The sequence below is a fragment of the Eupeodes corollae genome, chromosome 2 (genome assembly GCF_945859685.1).
Source record: "Eupeodes corollae chromosome 2, idEupCoro1.1, whole genome shotgun sequence".
Taxonomy (NCBI): domain Eukaryota; kingdom Metazoa; phylum Arthropoda; class Insecta; order Diptera; family Syrphidae; genus Eupeodes; species Eupeodes corollae.
In genome coordinates, this window is record NC_079148.1 from 150,274,635 (window position 1) to 150,297,091 (window position 22,457).

The window sequence follows — 22,457 nt, forward strand, 5'->3', positions numbered from 1 at the left end:
GCATAATTTTACTATTTGTCAACTGTCAATATTGATAGTTGACAATCGAAATAGAAGTGACATTCGTTTTTTGCAACATGACTTGAGTTCTACATACACATTTTTATATACAGAAACAGTTACTGAACCGATGCTTTTGACATATTGTTATCTAAGTTTGTTGTAAAATTTAAAACTAAGATGGAACGACTTAAAAATTGAGCTGAGAGCGTTTAAAGATTTAAAATAACTGAGTTTTTAAAGATTCGGTTTTTAAACTGTGGTTAAAGTCTAAATTTAATTTAGGGAAGTTGTAATACCTTCAAGGTATCAACAGAGATCTCTAGATTAATCTTAATGCGGCGATAACTACATTAATTCTCAGCTCCTTTACTTAATCTCACCTAAGCCCTGATTAAATATCTTATAATTCTCTAAAAATCAATGGATCTAAATTCTTAATAGCTAATTTAATCGTTAGTTATACAAGTGGATTAAATCTAGATTAACTTTTAATATGTGTTACTGTCCGCTTTTCACTGAAAAATTGAGCTTTATTTTCTATTTTAGTTAAGGTTAACAAAGCTTTAATGTTGTCATATTTTATTTGAACAATGCCTTTAAAATGTTTAAGCTGAGATTATCTTCAAAAAACGTCAATTAAAATTTTAACTGAGGATCGAGTACAATGAACAAATGAGTCTTAGATGCGCTTAAGTAAATCAATCCGAACGAACTCACGATGTAAGTGAAATGTATATTTTATTATTATCTAAGTTTTTATATCCCTCTAAACTTAAACCGCTGTTTAAGAGATCTTTAAGCTGGCCTTTATACTACGTTTCCACCGGGCACTAAACCGAGATTTAGCTAGATTTGTCACAAATCTCCTTGAAATCTCACAGATTTACAATAGAAATTTTAATCTCCTCAAATGAAGATTTCAAATAAAACTCATTGAAATCTACTTGGAAACATTAGTTTGTCAAATCAAACAAACTTTTGTTTCGGAGAATAATTGTTGAACCGACAATAAACAATAAACAACTCAAAAACGAAAGAAATGAAAAACGAAATAAAATGTAAGTATACAAAAATAAAAAATACAAAGGTACAAGAATAAAATAAAACTAATTACGATTGGTTGTTATGACAACGTCAAATTAATCTCCTTTTCTTTGGTGGAAACACCTCATGATTTATTTTAAATCATTTGCCTTAAATCTCGGATTATTTTTTGGTGGAAACGTACTATTACGATTAATATTCCAAATCTAAATTTTAAAAATTTAACTTATTCGTTATGGAACTTCAAAAACTTCATGGTAATCGGCGGAACGAAATAGTAAATAGTGTATTAATGGCCTTAAAGAATGCTTAAGCTTGGCTTATCTCCAATTTTAACTGCGGATCAAATCGCATCAGCAATATAGCTTTATATTAGGAAATTACACAATTAAACCCGAATTAATAAACTAATGGAAATAAATGTAGACTTGATTTTATGTCATTTGTTATTACTGAAAAATTAAACTTAATCCACTGTTTAAGATCTTTATTAAGAACATTTATAAAAATAGCTATTTAACCGCTGCTTAAGATCTTAATTGACTGGTTTTAAAAGATAATCGACCATTTGAACGTGCTTTAAATCATATCTTTTTGAGTTGTCATCAAACCTCAACTTTTTCACAAAAACTGGTGGATCAAAAATATAAAAAGCAAACTAAATAATTTGATTCAATTAAATCTGGATTAACTCTAGTCCAAGTTTTTGTTAAATTTTAGAGTTTTCCTTGACACTGAAGAACTAATCTGATTTCTCTGATAGCAGCCAGCCGGCTTTGGCGAATAGACAAAGTTTTAAAAGGGTTAAGGTATATGAAAACATAACTTATTTAAGGCTTTAAAATATTGGAACCTAAGTGAATCAGCAAAAAAGCTTAATTAAAGTCCAAACAGATGATCAAATCGTGCAGACCTATGTTTTAAATTCAATTCCAAAATAAACCTTAATCAACCTACTATTAGTGAATTTAAAACAGACTTAGTTGTATTTCCTATGTCATAAGTTATAAATCATTATTAATTGACACATAACAGATTTTAAGGTAACAAATTTAAAAATTTTTCAAATACTATTTAAAAATACCAACATTCAAGATAAAAATAACTTTAAATCTCTGTTAATCTTCAAATTAGGAGGATTCCAGTTTAAAAAGCTAATTTGATCCGCTTTTTAAACTGGAATCCTCCTAATTTTACAATTGTACAATATGTAAAATTAGGTAAGTTTAAGCTTCAATTGGTACACACATTTAAATCAACTCTTTAATTGAGTTTAATTTTGGTTTGATCTCGTGGCTTTTCTTTAAAGCTGTTGTTGCTAGTAAAATATGAACTTAATCCACGTTTTAGGTATTAATCAACTGGTTCTACCGAATAATGGCAGATATTAAAAAAGCTGTGGTACTTTTCAGAAAATATCTAACCACAATATTGAAATGTACTTAAAACTACATTATTTTATTTGCGAACATTTATTCACAATTTTTAGAAACTGATACGAAAACTTTTTTCCCACACTGTTTAATATCATTTCAATAAACGAACTCAATAGGTAATGTTCCATGACGTGTTATAGGGTAGGTATATGTATGTCTTTTCCATACCTAAATCCACATTATATTCTAAATACCGTCGCATCGTTTGTCGTTTCAGCAACAATTCATTAAACACCATTTGTATTCTAAAGTTGCTGGAGTACTCGAAACTCGAAGGTTTCTTTTATAGGTACGGAATTTTATGCGAAGAAAACGAAGAGCAGTAGATACTCATTCATGCCTCTTTCTGTGGCATCACAAGAGGAACGCACAACTTTGCTTCTCAAAACCCAGAGAGCCCAGCCCAAAACAATTTGCATACTTCACGTACTTAAACAAATGTATACAACAACAAAAACCATAAACAAACAAGATGAACAAGAATTTCGGGTCATGTCATCGTCGCTCGTTGTCGTCGCATTTTTAAACCTATACTTTTTCTACCTACCTATGTCTATGTTGAGTTCTTAAAATAAGAATTACAAAAGAATTTCATTATGTTTTTCTGCCAAGCTGTGCAAGAAAATAATTTAACGAAAAAAAAAAATCTAACTAGAACAGCAAAAGAGAGTTTAATGAAATGAAAACCAAATCACGGCACTGGCAGTGGTACTGATACTAGTACTGGTACCGACCGTGCCACTGGCTTTGCTCATTCATTGCATTGCAGATTCACTTCACTTCACTTCCCAGGTGCGAATTCGCATATTTTATGTAAGCTCTCCCCTGAGGCCCGAACCGCACACCCCCTAAATAAAGGTGGTGCACATTCCATGGTTTTTTAAATGATTATGATCAGGGCTGTCCTACTCAGATAAAATAGAATATAGTACTAAGTGAAATCTGTCAGTCTTTGTTAAGTATTAAAAGTATTGATTTCATTTGTCATGAACGTAAAAATATAGAGTTTTAAAATGTTGTTCTAAATGCTTAGTATTTGACAGGCAGTTTGACAGGTAGTTTGACAGGCTTATTAATAAAGACTCAGTTTGACAGGTAAGCGTTGGTGGTATCTTTGTGTTTTTCAATAACACCTCTACTCATTACTTCTTACCAAAAGTTAAGTTCTCATTGCATATTTGTATATTTTGTTGTTTTAATGTTGGCAAGGGAACGCACCCTTGAGGCAGAAAATTGGATAATTGACAGGTGATTGAAATTTAGTACTTTTCTCTTTTAAGTAAAAATCTTTAGGTACTTTTATATATAAAAAAGAATAATTTAAACGACATTTTGACATTTGTATAAACTTTTTTAAAAAAAACTGATGAAAATTAATACAAAAGTAGTATAAATTTGACAGCACTGAATGTAATGATAACACGATGACTATGTTGTCGTCATTTTCGCAAAAATTACAGAAAAAAATGAACATAAAATAGAGACAGAAAGTAATGAAAACCCAAGAATACAAACATTTAAAAAAGAATCTAAAACAAAACCTAACTAAACGAGCGTACTCACTTTCCGGTTATCGTTTTTGAGGTTGATTTCACATTTGGTGCTCGTTTTGGTAGATGGCGCAACGGTGCGGGCTGTTCTACGACGCACAGTTTTTTCCTGCCTCACTTCACGTAATGACACGGAATGTAACTATGCACAGTTTATTTTATTTCAATTTTTTTAGTCATTTTTCATTCGAAAAGATACAATATCTACACTTATATAGAAACAGATAGATAGACAGACAGAACTAGATATTTTTGTAGAATGTGTAGATTCAAGGAAATGATAACTAAACTGTACTGTAACTTGGCGGCCAATGTGCAACAGGTGTTTGCACATACCTAACACTAGCACATATTGCCATAGATATTTTTCTACTATGATGGAAATTCTGGCACAAATAAATAGTAACTTGCTTGTTAAGGGTTGCCATGACGTTTTTTTTTTGTGTCGTGAAATAGAGAATTTCACACAAATTTTCCAATTTTTTTTGTTATGAACATTTCTGCTCCTTTATTTTTCTATATTTTAGGAAACAATCAGATAGACAATTATTTTTCAAAACTAAGAACTCACGTGAAATACTTGACGCTTAACTTGGAATTGATTTTAGTTCAAGAAATCAATTATTGCTTTGAGATTCTCCTCAATGTCAATGTTTAATTACTGTGAATAATTTTTCATAAACAGGAATCCAGGGAAAAAATGATTTGTATGTACAAATTAAACAACAAATTTAAACATTTTACAAAATTCTCTCTGGAAATTTTACACATTTATTTATTCCTCACATAATTTATCATGAGAGTGAAATTTTCAGATCACGCATTACTCCAAAGGTTAAGAATTTTTATTCAATAGCGTACACTTGAAAAAGCTTCACTTATTACGAAGATTTTCGCATTTAAAGAAGAAATTAAATATTCACGTGAAAAACTGATCGTGAAATTCAACAAAATTCATTTTACAAACTTTTGAACATTTATGGTTTGCATTGATGAAGACACAACACAAATTGAAAATTGTTCTTCCTTAGTTTAGTCTTCTTTTTAAAAAATAATGGGAGGAATGAACATTTTAAGCCCTGGGAATTATAAATTGTTTTCATTTACAGAATTTCCTGGGAAAAAAATTCTATATAAAAAAACTCAACAAACAAATTTAGAATGCAAACAATTCCCTTTAGTAATTTAATGTCATATATTTATTTTTTACAATTCTAAATAATTTTTTCATGAGATTTTAATTTCCATCAAAATTCAGCCCACTTGAATTTCACAGGAATGTCTCCGAAGACAAATAATAGGACGTTTATTGAAATAATAATCACTTATTGAAACATTAAGCATCAAATATTTACTTAAAAACTTGAGCGTTAAATTCAACAAAATTCTATTTTGGAAAACTTTTCCACTTTAAAAATGAAATTCAGTTTATAGATTTCACTAAAAACTTGAGTGAAAAATTAAACTATAGGTCTTGAATTAGAAATTTTTAAATAAGTAACTCGTTGTTCAAAAAAAGCAACACACATGATTCTTAATAAATTAACCACGCAAAAAAATTCCATAATCAACGAACTTGAATTTCACGCGAATGCGGAAGAAGGGGAAAAAATTTCATTTATTAGGACGTTCATTGAAAAATATTCACTTATTGGTTAGAGTTTCGCATTTGAAGACAAAACATAAGCGTGAAATTTAAGACAAATTATTTTAATAAGTTTTTTACACTGATGTTAAGCTTTAAATAATATCCTTAGTTTTCACTTCACAGTAACATCGAAGATTCCGCCTGCCGATATTAGTGGATTTTTGTATTACAAAAATTCTACAGAAATATTGTTTAAAACTGTACGGACATTTGACATCTATTCACTTGTTCTTAAAAATTCACATCATTCTGAGTAATTTTTCCTCGAAGTGAAACTCCCACCCAAATCGATTTAACTTATTTTCATGGGAATTGTTCCAGTCACTGTCATTAAATAAGTTGGAGATTCAGTGAAGAAATAAATATTAATGAAAAGATTAAATATTCTCAAATAAACGTGAACGTGAAATTCAAGAAAATTCATTGAGCAAACCTTTCCACATTGATTCTGTTTGACATTGTGGAAATAAAGAAAAGTGAAATGAGGCTCACTTTAAACAGATTACTATTGCGAAGTGCTTTAAAGTCAATTTTTGAAAGTGGCCCTATTTCTGTTGGCTTTATTTCACGGGACGGCATACATCTCAAATTTCACTAACAAAAACCAATGGTGGATTTTAGTGATGTATGGTTGCTAATAATTTTTAATGGATGTGAAATTTTTTGTCGACAATTTCCAGATCAATCCACTTTGATTTCACGGAAATAGGTTCAAAGTGTATTAATTTTCACTTAAGAGGCTGTAGGCTCAAAAAATGGAACAATCATAAAATAGAGTTTTTCATTTTAAGAAAATAACGAAAGAGGTCAACAAAATTAATTCTTCAAACTTTTTCGCAATGATTCTAAACTAAAATTTCTAGCACCGAAAAGTAAAACCAAATCAAGTACGACCAAAAAAGTTATTGTGAAGTGGTAAAAAGTCTTATTTCAATTCTTTTAGTCTGAAGTAAGGCCAAGTGAAATAAGATCAACTTTAAAAAATGGGGTATTGCGAAATGTACTAAATGTGTTTGGATTTGATTTAACAGTGCAATTTTTCGCTTAGTCAAATTCTAAGAGAAGATAGACTTTCGTTAAAAATTTCTCTAGCTATCAAAATCTCCTTAAACATCATTTATATAGGTACTTTTTAATATATGAATCTTACAACAGAGTAAGTTGTGAACATCCTCAATTTCAAAAAGTCTAGGTTGGCAACCCTGAATTGCAGTTGGCAGTTTTTTTCATAAATGAATGCGAATTCTGTGAAAACTTTATTTAGAAAAAAAATCTAGGTACGGGATGTGAGTAGATTAATCAAGGTTATTCAAGAACTGAACGACCAAATTCCGTCTATCTATCTATGAATCTATGGATCTATCGATCAAGCGTGGAACTGCCTTTAGTATCTAAACATTGATTATGCAATTTTTTTCCTCCATCATCACCAATTGATTTTATGGTATGTTTTTTTGAATGTAAAAGAGATTGGATTTTTTGCGAATTTTTCAATCAGCCCGTGATTAATTTTTAATTCTATAGAAAGTTTTTTGTTATTTTTGGGAAGCCATATGTCACCATAGAATCACTCACAATCGTCATCGTCAAAAGATTACACAATTCCTGCGGTTTGAATTAGAATAAATTAAAAAAGACGTAAGTTAACTAATTTGTTAAAATATATTCGCAATAAAATTGCCATAAAAAAGAAATTAAAGACGAGAAATAAACACAAATTATTCAGCACGAGTGACGAATGTTATAAAACAAGATGTCAGAGTTCTTTTCATTTTTCAAAGCTTTGCACAGTAAAATAATTCTCAAAAGGAAAATAAACCTAACGATTTGTAATCGTAATCGTAATCGCAAATCAAAAGAAAAATAGAAATGAAGGATTTTTTTTTCTTTTCGCTTCTCAAGTCCTCGAGGATTTAGATTTGCATGTTTTTTACTCTGGTATAAGGTAGGTCTAAGCATATATAAATCATAGCAATTGCAGAAGGTAAAATTATTCCTGAGCGATGCAGTTTTCAGTCATTTCCATTTTTCCATTTTTTATCAAGGACACAAAGACGATATAAAAACCCCCCAAGGATAATTTACTATCGATTTAAATTTTTCATTTTAATAATTTTATGACGGAACCGTATTGCAATAGTATAGCGGAAGGTGGATTTAAAATCATCTAATGCTCTGAGCTATGAGTTCCTATACGTACCTTGGAGCTTTTCGATAAAGAAAGAATATTGGTAGACAAATAAAATGATGTAACTTTAGGTAAGGTATGATGACATTGATATTATATATTTATAAGCAGAACAATTTCTCCCTCCGGAGGCAAGATGATGAATTAATCTACAAGATTTGTTGAGGATAAAGGAAACACTTAAGATTCAGCCGAAGAATCAATTTGTAAAGTTGTATAAGGTTTGGAATTGACGAGATGAAATATCAATATTTCTATAGCTTTTATTTGCCTTGTAATGTGCAAAATTGAGACGTTTTAATGTTTGAACTTTGGAGAAAAGGGAGAAAAGTAACCTTACATATCTAATGGATTCCTTGAAATATTTCCTTGAGTTCAATAAGGGTGAAACTTTGACATTTATAAATTTACCTGAATTTGAAATGGGATAATAATTCTCACACTTTAAAATAGTCAACAAAGCTACGATAGTTGGGGCTTTCGAGTATAAAATGTTTGCTGTATTTTTGCCTATATTCTAAAACAGTGAAAAGTTGAAAGTGTTTTTTATGATGATTTCAGGGAGTAATTTTCTTGACGAAGTTAAAAAATTAAATAAAAACTCGATTTTATAATTTTCGGATGATTTTAAAAATATTTAGAACTCGAGTATTTCTTTACACCTAATCATATGTGTAGAACACGGTTGTAAATTATTTTTCAGTTATAGAAATTTTAGACCTCGATTGAATGGAACTAAGTTCTAACGTGGTTGCTATTTTGTAGCGCTCTGTAGAGAGTTTTGACTGAAAATTCTGACATTTTGCAAACAGAATTTAAAAAAATCAGTCAGTTTTCGTTGGATCGGAATTTTATTTGAAGATTTGGTTTTATATTTCCACTTTTTTCGGAAAAACGATTTTTTTCGTGTTTTATTGGATTTTGTTTAAGATTTGTGTAATTTAAAATTATTCTTTTTTGAATCCAATCTAGTTCTTAGTTATCAACAAAGAGTTTCAGAGCATAGACTTTTTCAAAAAATTGGGTGTTAAGATTTCAAAAGTATAAAATAAAACTGATTTTTTAATAAATTCATAATAAGATAAGTTACACTGTTACAAGAGCTTCTTCCTCATTTCGAAGGAAATAAGGACGGATGAAGCTGCTAGGTCGTTAACCACACCAAACAGTTAATTTCATGGTAATGGTTATTTTGTTACGGCTTGAGGATTGTCCTTGCTCAAAATACGTCAATGTTGCTAATTGACGAAGTCGTTTAACCAAAAATCAGCTTAAATACTAAACACCGCTAAAGGGAACTGATTGCTCTATGAACATCACGAACAGATTTCTTTGGAAGTATTGTTATGATGAATTCCAAAACCTTACACAGTTTAACATTTTTAAGTGTCAAACAACCAAAATTTCTCATGTATACAAAAAAACACCATCTACAAGCGTTTACAAGTTTCGCTCATTGACATTTTGGTAATTTTTGAATTAAGTAAAATTTTTAAAACTGGTCTGAAAAATATTTGTTTTCTGGCCCACACCTTTTTTTTTATAATTAGCAAACACTAAAAGGGTTTTTTATACCTTTAATATGCCAAAGACACAGTGTGAGCATTAGGAAAAGAGGGAAGGGATAGGAGGTGTCGGTGTACATTGGTTTTAAATTTCTAAATATTGCAATGACAGGGAAAGATAGAGCGTGGCAAGGCATTCCATATTCGCGTAGTACGGCTAAAAAAAGAATCTCTGTACTTCATAGTACGTCCGAAGTTGGGCTCAAGGGTAAACTGATGGGCATTCCTAGAAGCGCGGGTATTACGGTTAAATTGTTTAAGGGGAGGAATGCAACTGGCTATTTCACTAGAGCATAGTCCGTTAAAATAACGGTAAAAAAGGGTGAGGCAAGAAACCTTGCGTCGATGTTCGAGTGATGTAAACGAGTTGATGATGTTAATATCACCAATCATTTTAAAAGCTCTTTTTTGAATACTGTCCAAGAGGCTTAAATAAGTTACTGGAGCACCAGCCCAGAGATGAGAGTTATATTCAAGTTTCGGACGTATATAGGTTTTGTAGATTGTAGCCAGATCAGACGGAGAAAAAAATTCTTCGCAACGTCTCAAAAAACCTAGACATCTTGCGGCATTTTTGGCAACATTGCGTATGTGATCGCTCCACAAAAGGTGGTTGCTGATGCACATTCCGAGGATGTCAAGATTTTCTGTTTCGTTGATGCAAGTGCCACTCATAGATAGTGGCAAAGACGGTTTATCTCGCTTTAACGATGCAAGACAGCATTGCGTTTTCGAAGCATTCAATTCCACACGATTTTTTATTCCCTAATCATATTTTGCCGTTGCAGTTCCACATCCGAAGAGGAGGGTTGTGAGTCTGGAAACGAATATGAAAAGCTAAGAGTGCTATCGTCAGCGAAATAATGTATTGGATTAGAAGAAGCAGACAGGAGATCATTTATAAAAATGAGGAAGAGGGTCGGAGACAAAACGGAGCTGGGTACACCAGCGTTTATTTTATGAGTTTCAGACTTGAATCCGTCCAAAACAACTTGTATTGAACGGTTCGAAAGAAAATTTCTAATCCAACGAAGGAGAGATTCGTCGATACCGAAAGCACGCATTTTCGATAAGAGAGCAAGATGCCAAACTTTATCAAATACCTTTGAAATATCAAGTGCAATAATCTTACTTTCTCCAAAACGATGTAAAGATCTGTTCCACTGTTCGGTGAGATGAACCATGAGATCACCAGTGGACCTATTGCTACGAAAGCCGTATTGCCGGTCATTAAGAAGCTTCCGTTCCTCAAGATATTTTTTAAGCTGATAATTAATCAGCGTTTCCATGACCTTAGAAAGAAACGACGTTAATGCTATCGATCGGTAATTTGTGGGAGAAGAAGATTCGCCTTTTTTTTTGGAATTGGCTGAACAAATGCAGTTTTCCAACTACTCAGAACGAGCCCAGAAGAATAGGATAGATGGAAAAGCTTACGCAGTGGTTTTGCTAGCGTGGAAGAACACCTTTTCAGAATAATAGCGGGGATACCATCTGGGCCAGCGGATTTATGAATGTTGAGATCTTTAAGAACTCTCGACACAGTTCGAGTACGAAAAAAGATTGGTCCCATAGAATCATTTACGCGTTCAAGAACTGGGGGAGTCATGACACTATCTGGTAAGGTGGAATTTTCGGCGAACTGCCTTGCAAATAAGTTGGCTTTATCAATAGAGTTAACTAAAGGAGTGTCATTGACAACAAGCGTAGGAACCGAGGGAGAGGAAGAATTCCTCATGTTTTTTACAAATGACCAAAAATTCTTACTGCCTTTGGGACATTGCAGTATTTTTCGCCGTAATTTTTGGTCATGTAAAAATTTGGTCCTTCGAATATAGGCGTTGCAGGCCTTCCTGGCTTGCTTAAACTTTTTCCGATTTTCCTCAGTTGGGTTGGCTTCAAAACACCGGAAGCTCACCTCTTTCTCCTTGATAACCTCTTTGCAGCTCGAATCGAACCATGATTTAACCTTGGGTTTAATACTTTTAACCCTATTCGGGATAAACGTTTCCATTCCCAAATGAATCATACTAGAAATCATATCTGCACTGGAGTCTACGTCGCTACCGAGGAAGCATAGCGACCAGTTAAAGATCCTGAAAAAATTATTGAGACCGCCCCAGTTGGCTTTCTCGTACTGACAAACGGTTCTCTTTGGAGCTCTTTCTTTCACTGGATTTGTTTGACACGAGAAATTAGCAGATATAACACTATGGTCCGATGTGCCTAGAGGCGTCAATACACTGATTGTGTACTTATCAGGATCAGAAGTGACAAGTCAAGGGTATTTTCTGCTCGGCCATTAACGTCTGATATTCGAGTAGGCTCATTGACAAGCTGAGTAAGATGGTTAAACTCAGCAAATATCTCAGCACACATTCCTTCGGACGTTGTCTGTCCCGAATGGCGAAGCCACGAAGAATTGTGAACATTGAAATCGCCCGTAATAACGATTTCAGTGTGAGGATACAGGGAGGCAATTCTTTGTATGGAGTCAGACAGAGCATCAACTTCCTGAGAAGTTGAAACTCTGTCCAGGTTTGGGCTGGACTCCGATAAAGAAAACAATAGTGAATGATGTGCTTATTCACGGAAAGTTTTAACCACATGAAATAAAAAAAAAATAAACACCTATATCATTACTTCATTGAAGTAAAGGGTTTTCCAATACTGACAGGTTGATTTTGACAGCTCGTGGCAGCCATAATGTTTCATTTACTTTTTGTCAAAATAATCTCTTTTAATCAGTCACTACACTAAAGAAAATCATGGGTCATGGTCGTCTATCCAAATCGACTATTCAACGTTTTATGGTCAAATAAAGACCACCGGCTCAGTGGACAATCAGCGAACGAAACGCATGATCTGGCTTTATAGGGCCGCTTTTCGTGAAAGTGTGCAAAATCTGAGGCATTCAATTCCGCGTACCTCAAAAAACTTAGCCTGTCGCAGACCACAACATGGAGAACTTTGAGTCGTAATTTGGATCGCACTCATACAATATCCAAGAAGCTGAAACCAAACGACCATACTCCAAACGTCGTATCATCGCGTAATTGGATTTCGAAGCAGTTGAATGTTGATCCCAATAATGGTCGAAAAATCATCTTTAGCAATTAGCTTCTTTTTTGAAAAATAGGTACGTGAATCCCCACGAGATTTATGATATTCTTTAATCTTATACTTTCCTTGATTTACAAAAACACGTTTCAAACCTATTTGTTGGTGTTAAACGTTATTTTTTTGTATTTCTAAATGTATTTCAAAAACTTCAAAAATTTTCCATGAAAGATTAATATAAAATTAGACTATCAAAAACTCTCGGGAAGCGTATAAAATAATTGTCTGGAGCACTACCTTGTAGACCAGTGAATTGGCGGTATCATGAACAATATTTTCCCTACAAATATTTCTTAAATTTGAAAACTGAGAAATGGAATAATTTTTAAAATATTCCATGAAACAGAAGTTCTTATTTAAATAGGACAAAATCGAGCTTCAATGTTATAGGTTAAAAGGATGATGTGGAAAATTTCATGGGGAAATTTTATCGGCGGTAGCTTTTAATAAATACTTTTTCTTGCAAGAAAAATTAAAAGTTTTGACAAATTAATGGAAAACTAATATAGAAATTCAAAATCTTAAATGAAACTTTCTACTTTTAACACTGAATATTTGTATGAATAACTATGTATGCATAGTTCAGTTCAGTGCCTAAATATATCTCATTGTCATTCTAGAGGAGGAACTTATACAACCCCTCAGGAACCTGCAACCCTGACTCGTAAATGCTTATACGGGCCTCTATCTCTGCCCAGCATTAGTCTGTTGTCTGTCTCTAAACATGGGAAATCTGCAAATCCGGGTCGAAGGACCAATGTATGTTTTGAACAAGTATTTTTATTTAAAAAATTAGGAAAAAAAGAGAAATTGTGTAATTAAAACCACAAAGTTTAGAGGTTCATCTACGTATATTTTTACTACAAGAGTTAAAGTAGAATATCCAATTATAATATATATCTTTACGTTAACTTTAATTTGACATTGAATTCTTTTAATTTTTCGATAAGTTTATTTTGACATACAAAGGTTGGCAATACTGTATTTACTGAATTTACATTTAAGTTTTATTTAAATTTGATTAATTTTATTGGTTTTATTAATTTTATTATTTTCTTAAATATTTAAATTCGCACAAACATATAAATATTTTGTTCGAAAACACAAGAAAGTTCAAAAATCTAATCATCAGTCCTTTAAATAACAACATTAATATAGAAGTAAAGTAATGAGTAAACTTTAAAAATAGTTTTCTAACATGAATCAAAGTGATTTTTTAAAAACTTTTTAAGTGTTTTTTCTCTAAATACGGGTCATCAAACTATTTACGTTTGTTGTAAATAGTGAAAAGGAATGTTTCTATTTATTAAAAAAAGTGAAATTTTTTATTCGCAATTTAACTTTTTGATAAAAAGATTATCAAAACATTTCAAGTTCTTCGACCATTTGTTTATTGTTGTCACAAAATTAAGTTTTTCTTAATGCAATTAAAAAACATAACACGTAGTTTTGAAATAAATGAAGCTGTCAAATCGGGATCATTTTTTAAATCACTATTAATTAATTGCGCTAATGGCAATATCTATCAAGTTTATGACCCTATAAAATAAAATTAAAGACTATCTTTGTTTAACTGACACAAAAATTAAATGAATCAAAAATTAAACCACTTAATGAATTCAGTGCCGCAAAGCTTTGCCATTTTTTGTTTGTTTGTTTTTATATTGGCGAAAATTTATGACGTAAATTTTTTCAAGACAAAAAAAAAACATAAAGCTTAAAAGATAATTTATTATGATGTTGCTGTCAAAAATATCACACAAAATTTTAAAATATTTATAGATAGTCACATTCTACAAATAAACTTCTGGCATACATAGAAGTAATAAATTCTTATATTTCCTAATATCCCCATCGCCAGTAACTCAAAAACTCTCCTTTATTTTGTCAATTAAAAATCAAATACCAAATTGTGTGAATGGCATAAGTTAGGTAATAATCCTATTATTTAGGAGTTTCTAAAAATAACCCTCAAACGAGTATATGCTTGCCACTATAACTAAATCAATGCAACTTTAAGCATGAGATTTACACGTTGACATTTACCTTTAAGAAAAGAAAACATAAACAATTTGTCTATGATCGAATAAGCTCATACATACGTATCTTTAAGTCGACTTGAAATTTAGACTTTGATAAATGACACAACTCATGTAATTTAGTTTTCCTCACACGCAACATTCAGGATGACAAAATTTGTGTTTTTTATTTTTTGAGTTGAAAAACTTGTATAGAAACAATGTATAGATAATACTGCGCCAACATAAAAATGGATTCGTGCAAGCGGAGTATGTGGGCGTTGAGAAAATAGTTTATGACTTTTTGAGGCAGTATACGAACACTCAATAACTATGGACAGTTTTATGGTGGGACATTATTTTAAGAAGAATGTCTTGAAAAACAAAAAAGAAACATTTACAATGTTGCAGGAACAAATTGTATAACCTACGCATGAATAGAAAAAAAAATACAACGAGCTGTTTAATTATATCAAGGCTTATGATACACTCCTTAGGTCAATTAAGCTTACTCTATAAAATAAGTCAATGTAAGGTATTTGATATCTTTCGATTATGTCTAAGTGAAAAATACGTTTTTCAAACAAATATTTTCAGTTCTATCAGAGCAAACAATTGAGGAATAAGTACAGACGAATGTCAGATAGTTCTGTCAGTGACCTGACTAAAGCTGTAAAATGTTGTAGATCTCATGGTTGACAGACTTTGTAATAAGTTGTCACAATTTGATAATAAGCTAGTTAGATGGGTGGAAACAATTGCCAATTTGTCAATAGTCGGCTTGACTGTTTCTCTCCCTACATTTTTCTATAAACTTGATAAAGACAGCTATAGCCATAACGTCTATCAGTTTATTAAACGATCGTTTCTATTTTTTACAATACGGGTCCTGATACCATTTTAAATTTGCTAAGGGGGATGACTCTTTATTAACTTGTTCAACTCAAGGTTGCTGCTTTAAGCACACGATATGGTTATTTGGCGAGATAATGGTATTCAGAAATGGTGAAAGGTTATCTAGTCAAGAAAATTGGTCATTAAATGGAGAAAGAATTCGAATTGCTTCCAACTATACTTACTTAGGACAAAGAGTTTTACTTTCCTCAAAGATGTCGTTTTCAGAGCATGTAGCAAAAAGAAATATCAACTTAAATACCAAATGGAAACCATTTCAGGTTTGTAGAGCTATTCAAACCTACGGTGCTCAGATCTGGGCCTTTGGAATGTTCGAAGAAGTGGATAAACGCTATTTTTTGAAACGAATTTAAAATTGCCTACATTTACTCCAAACTACTCTTTGGCAATGGAAACTGGGGCGGAGGATGGACATTACTATACCCTTGATCTTCACCTCAGATATATATCAAAACAATATTCGAATACAGTGCAACAAGACTACCGCATCAGCTTACAAAAATACTTTTGAGGGAAAAATTATTTTGGGTAAAGGAATTGAACAATTTCGGATATTGTTTTGGACTGTGTTGGGATAAGAGTTCTATTTTTCAAACTGATTAGATCCAAAACGGCAATGATCTATTGTAGCTGTTGAAATCAGAGAGTCAACAAGAAAACCTACAAATGGCATCTGAGAGCAGTAAGCGCATCTACAAATATCTGGACCATTTAAGAGGACCTATTTACATTAACGATGGTTTCGAACTGAACAAGATCACCTGGATTTTTAAGGCAAGATGTGACTTAATCAACCTTAATGGAAACGGATTTGGCCAGAACGAATCATCATTAAGTACGAGGTGTGTCAATTAAGATCCGGGAGTTTAGTTATAATTTAAAAAGTGGCAAAACTTTTTCATTTGTTATCATCTGTCTAAGAAGGGGCACGTTAGGTTTGCGTTTTATGCGTATTTTTTGCAAATAACATTTTTAGTGGCGTAGTGAAAATGTGTGAAGTACATTACAAGCAGCGCGTTGTGATTCAATTTTTAGTGAAACCTGGCGAAAAACCCTCGGAAATCCTCCGAAAATTGCAGATTGTCTATGGAGACGATAGCGTGTCAAAAACGCGTGTGTTTGAATGGGCGAACCGGTTCATGGAAGGTCGTAAATCGGTTAAAGACGATCCAAGTTGAAGGAGCTCCCGTCACCTCTCCTACCGACGCTTTGCTGATCGTTTGCGCATGTTGTGCATTGTCTTACGAGTTAAACATCAACAAAGAAGCGGTTCGGAAGATGTTACACGAGAATTTGAACATGCGAAAGATCTGCGCAAAGATGGTTCCTAAGGTTCTCACCCATTCTTCTTCCTTGTGCAAGAGTTTTTGTCAAAAAAAAGCCATCCCAACGTTGCGTCACCCACCCCAAGCCCCGATATTGCTCCCTGCGACTTTTTTCTATTCCCCAAGATGAAGTCGCGCCTCAAGGGAACTCATCGTGGCGGCGAACAGAAGGTCCAAAAAGCTCTAACCGTGGTGCTAAACGGGCTAACTTCGGAGGACTACCAAGGGTGCTTCCAATTATAGGAGACACGTTGGAATCGTTGTGTAGAGTTAAAGGGAGATTATTGTGAAGGTCGATAGTAACATTTTTCCTAAACTTTATTTTCTTGTTTTTTATTGACAAATTCCCGGAACTTAATTGCCATACCTCGTACTAAAGGGAGAAAAGAAACATCCAGCACTTGTTGGGCAGATGTCCGGGTTTAAGGGAATTAAGTGTGGCCTTCCTTGATAGAGTTTGGTTAACAGAAGCGGACATACTCAATGGAAAAAACAATACCAGCTTTGAAGAATTTTTATCATTGTAGCCTTATAATACCGAAATTAACTGGTGAGATAATATAACCATTAAAAAATGTTCTTAAAATCATCACCAAATTTTGATTTAAAACTAATAATTGCTATAATGTAAGTAAATTCAACTACTCGACAGACGACGTTTGTCAATGTCGTAAGTTTTGCATTTTTAACTTCAAAAGAAACTTGAAATTTTATTTGAAAATGTTAATTTCTAGATATTAAGTTGGAAAAAAAAACATTTTACTACTCCTACTACTACTTCTGTCAGCAAATGTCATAAACAACGACAGCTGACAATTACAACTGTCACCTGAAAATTTTTGACAGTGACATTTCTAGCAATATTCTCACACTTAATTTCGAAGTTCAGACGATTGTAAGATAATTGATATTTTTTTCCACTGACTGAGTTTACAACCTTCTGTATGTAAAGGGGCTGGAAATCGTCTTTTTTTTAACTATATTTGGTCCTTGAGACCTCTAAAAAGTCTTCTTGAAATATTATGGCGGAAAAAAACGTTTAAATACTTGGTTTTGCAATTTAAGTATAAGAAGTATTGACAAATTATTATTTATTCTTTTTCGCAAAAATCTAACGAAATTTTGAAGCAGTTACTATTAAACGGGTGTTGTTTTTTTAGAGGATTAGAATTTTAAGTTGGTAACACTTTTTTAACGTCGGCCATTTTGTCTACTAGCTGTCAAGTGATTTATGTTTCGTTTGGTATTTTAACATGACGCCAGAGTTGTATTTATTTTGAAAATGGGATCATTATGATTTAAGAATTATAGGAACTGTTGCTCTGGCCATAGGCCTTTAAAAAAGGGCGGATTTAACGCAAAAACGCTGCAAAGACGCTATTTTAAAAAGTCGCTATCATGAATAATTAACTCCTCCTTCTTTAATCTCCATTTATGTATATTGCAGTATTTATAAAAAAAAACATTCCCAAAGTGTCTATTCTTAAAGCCTTTAGGGTGACCTAACCCTATAGCACACATTTTTAGGCGGTGTTAGAGTTTAATTTGATCTTATACACGTTTTGCGGGTAAGCATCGGGTTAGATGAACAATTTGGCTTGGATTGTTTACCCTATGAATTTGTTAGAACCTTCAACAATCATACTTCCCTAAAAGTTTTTTCTCTGGAAAGAACTCTGATAACATCACAACTGCTAAACTTAGATCAAAGGTGAATTAACTTGCAATTAACTTTGATACCCACTAAGACTGGAACCTGTTTCGAAAAGTATTTTAATTGAATGTTAGGAATTTTGTAACTCTTTTTAATCTGCTAGTTCCAATCTACCTTCAAAAACACTAACAAAACTCAAACATGCTTTATTTATAAACACTAATTAAGAACCAATTTATTTATTACAACACGTGCTATTCCTAAACTCAATTTTTAAACAAAAATCGATTGTCAGTCGTATTCTTCCAATTTATTAATTGTAGTAGATTTTCAACTTAACGCGAATAATGGGATTTTTTTTATTAAATAAAGATTTAGATAAAATGTTTCTATGACAAACAAATGCAAACTATTGATCTACTATAGAAACATGAGTCCTATGCAACATGAATAAATGGAACCAGAAGAAGCCGATAGGAGAAAGGGTTTTTTGCAAATAACAACAACAACAACAATAATAAAACTTACCTCCGTCCAAGTTGACTTCCGATTCGTCCATTATCACCATCACTTCCGGCTCCATTGATAGCTGCTGCCGTTCCAATATCCGCAAAATTTGATTTGGCATCCATCACAACGCCATCTGTAAAGCGTCGTTTATCGTCACGGAATAATCTTGGTGTCGGTCTTGGCGCCGCTACCGGAGGCATCTGTTGCATGATGTGTCCATTTGCAGTTGCCGGACGATTAAAATTATGATGATGCTGCTGTTGATGATGATTGCCACTAGCACTTGTTGATGATGCTGACGCTGCTGTTGCTGCTACTTCTGCCGCATGTACATCACTCAGTTCATTATTACGATTACTGTCACGATAATTATTTAAACTACTATCTACGCAACTACTAGGAAGATTCGGCTCGTTACAATGATGCGGATGAAGGTGAGGATGATGATAGTCTGCTGGATTATGATATGGATCATGATGATTTTGATAATCGGGATGATGATTGTGATCAAATTGCTGATAATGATTCTTCAAGTCACTAGCTAAATACGATGATTTTGTGTTTTTTAGAATATCGGGTTTCATTTGAAGGCGACCATTGTAGGCGGCTTCCCCGCCCCCGCCGCTACCACCATTATCGTTGCTGTAGTCTCTGTCAGACCCACTTCGGTATCGATTGTCATCCTGATAGGACATCGGGCGACTCCGATAACGATTGACATTTAAATTCTCCGACGAATTCAATTGACTAGATGATGTTGGGGAGGAGGGTTCTCCGGACAGCAAGTGATTTTCTTTGTAATGAAGCCTGTCGGTTGAATTGTTGCTATCAACCGACGACGAGGGGGCACTCTCAATGCCAACAACTACACCTCCGTTGCTACTCATTGTGTTGATGATGGGTTCTTGATCTAGTTCGATGCCTTTTTCTTTGCATATTATATCATAGAGGGCGCTAATTGGACGCGAATCACTACGAACTCTAACTACACGTTTCTTATTGCTAAATCTACCAGCGTTACTACTCCTATTGTTTGCACTTGCACTCGCACTTGTACTTTCAACTTCCGGGCCTACCTCAGCAGGGTCTAGCTTAGAGCAGGAAGATTGATCATCGATCTTGCCAATGATGGCAGATGATGATGAGGATCGGGTTAGAAATACAGGAAGATCACCTTTAGACTTTTGTTGTTGTTGTGTTGGACTATTATGAAATATAGTACGCTTAGCTGCAATTGGTGGTGGCGCCACTGTCGCCGTTGGACTATTCGGGAAGAACTTTTGACCAGTTATTAAATTCGATGGTGTTGCATAAACACTTCGATAATTTTCATTTATCGATGACGACGATGGTGAGTCATTGTTGTTTGATGTGAAGTTAGCTACAGTTGCTGGTGGAGACGTCTGAATTCGGAGGTATTCGTCGGTATAGTAGGCCGGTTCAGTTGTTATGCGTGATAGATTAGTTTTAGATTGACTGGAAGATGCTGTTGTTGATGGTGAATAAGTAGACGTAGGGTATTGAGACTTAAGGCCAGAGTAGAGTCTCTGGTTTTGTTGTGATAATTGCTGTTGGCAGCTCAAGTTGGCAGTGGTTGATGATGATAGGTTTTCAGTATAATCGACGCTCAACGGTTTTGGTGCGACAGATTCTGTAACGATAAACGGAGAAACACAAAAATTAGATAAGTTTTTCTGAGGAAAATAGTTAACAGAAGAAATATGAATATCGATTTTTGAAGTTCGTACACTTCAAATATTGTGCAAAAATTGTAAAATTTGAATGGATTTGATTTAAAGTTTCAAATTTTTTTTTTTACGGTCAGTTTTTATTTCTGAAAGTATTTTTTAACTTGAAGCAAAGTAGTGAAACTCGATAACTTCTAATAAGAGTTTTCGGCTTTAATGAAAGTTCCCTAAGGCATAGAATTGGGGAAGGTATTTCAAGTTTTGATTTCTATGAATGAAATATTTGTAGTTCGGCTCAAAGAATTTATTATTTCTTTCGTTTTTTTTTTTACTTTTTTATCCAATTAGTTGGTTAACTATTTGTCTATAAAATAGAAGAAAATTAAACCACTTTTTCAGTATATGGTGGGACTGTGGTATAAACAAATTGGCCCTCTTTTCATCCCTTACACAAATCATCAGCCTTGTTTATTCATACATATCTTTCATGAACTCTATAAAAGGAAATGTTGTAACTTCTAACCTATAAGAATATTGTAAGCCCTGGCATAACCCTTTCTGTAAACCTTGAACGATATCTTTTTTCTGTTATTTTTTTAATACTTCCATGTACGTAGATGAAGGTATCTTTTATAGGAAACTTTTTTAATTGATATGAATAAAAGAAAAAGAAAGTTTTTCTTTATTAGTTTTCCTTCTTTTGTTCTTTTTGTATGGTTTCTCGGTTCCTTTGACGTATATGGTTTGGTCATTTAGCAAATAACACACATGATATAGAAGTGTAGTTATTTTAACCCCTTTTAACTGCTAAGGGTTAGCTTAGGTCAAAGACTTTAGCCATTTCTAACCCCGGCCTTAATCTTTTTTTTCACTTCGTATATTTGCTCCCATATTTCTTTTTTTTTGTGTTATAATTTGGAACTTTAAAGGATTTAGATTTTTATTTAACATTGTTTTTTGATGTTGAAAAAAGGGGTTTGTAGGGAAGACAAAATTGATTGTAATTTGCAAGTGAACAAAGTTCGTTGGTTTTTCTTAGTTGTATGTAGTTGGTAAATTGGTTTATAGAGTTGGATTAAGGATTTGTTTTTTGTATGGTAGTGTGTTAAGAACATCAATCTGAATTAAATACTGAGGAATATAGAAAAACGATTTCAAATATTAAATTCTAAGGGCGGTTTCTTCTCTCAGGTCGATCAACTCAACTTTTTATAAAAATGTTTATAGTTTAGGAACTATAGCTGTTAAAAATATTAAGTTACTTCAAAATTCTAGTTATTTTTTTTTTCTAATTTTCACTTAATGACAATTTTTTTTTTCAAAAGAACTAGTTTTTTGATTGATATTACATAGAATCAGGAGAACCTCAAGGAAGTCTCTTTGGTCCACTTTTATTTTAAAATTCATAAAAAGACTTGAATTTTGAATAAACATTTATCATTCTAGGAATAGTTGACTACAAAATTCCGATACAAATTTATTTTGTTGACGACTGTACACATTCGAAAAGGGTTCCTTCTTTGGCAATGTAGCAACAAAGTTTAGAGGGGTGAGGGGTGTAGTAGAGTTAAATACATACGTTTAAGTTCTTCTTGAAAACTACACGTCTAAAAAAACACTAAGTGTATTGGAGTTCAGATTTCTTTGGGAGTTCTGGGGAGTTTTGGTGTTGACTTTGTTAATATCCCAAGTTTACAGTCTTGAGTACTTCCGATATCATGATCAAATATCGATAAAACTTCGAAAGTTATTATTAAAAATTGTGTCATAACTTTTAAGTTCCACCCAAGTTT

General features: G+C 32.9%; 1 protein-coding gene across 10 annotated transcripts in view; it reads right to left on the reverse strand.

Annotated features, from left to right (window-relative positions):
- Positions 1-22,457, reverse strand: part of LOC129947223 (supervillin) — a 513,320-nt gene that overhangs the window by 234,359 nt on the left and 256,504 nt on the right. For all 10 annotated transcript variants that reach the window (XM_056057695.1, XM_056057694.1, XM_056057692.1 and 7 more), the window contains one exon: positions 18,995-20,627. In XM_056057695.1, coding sequence (XP_055913670.1) covers positions 18,995-20,627 — 1,633 coding nt within the window. The remainder of the gene's footprint in view (positions 1-18,994; positions 20,628-22,457) is intronic.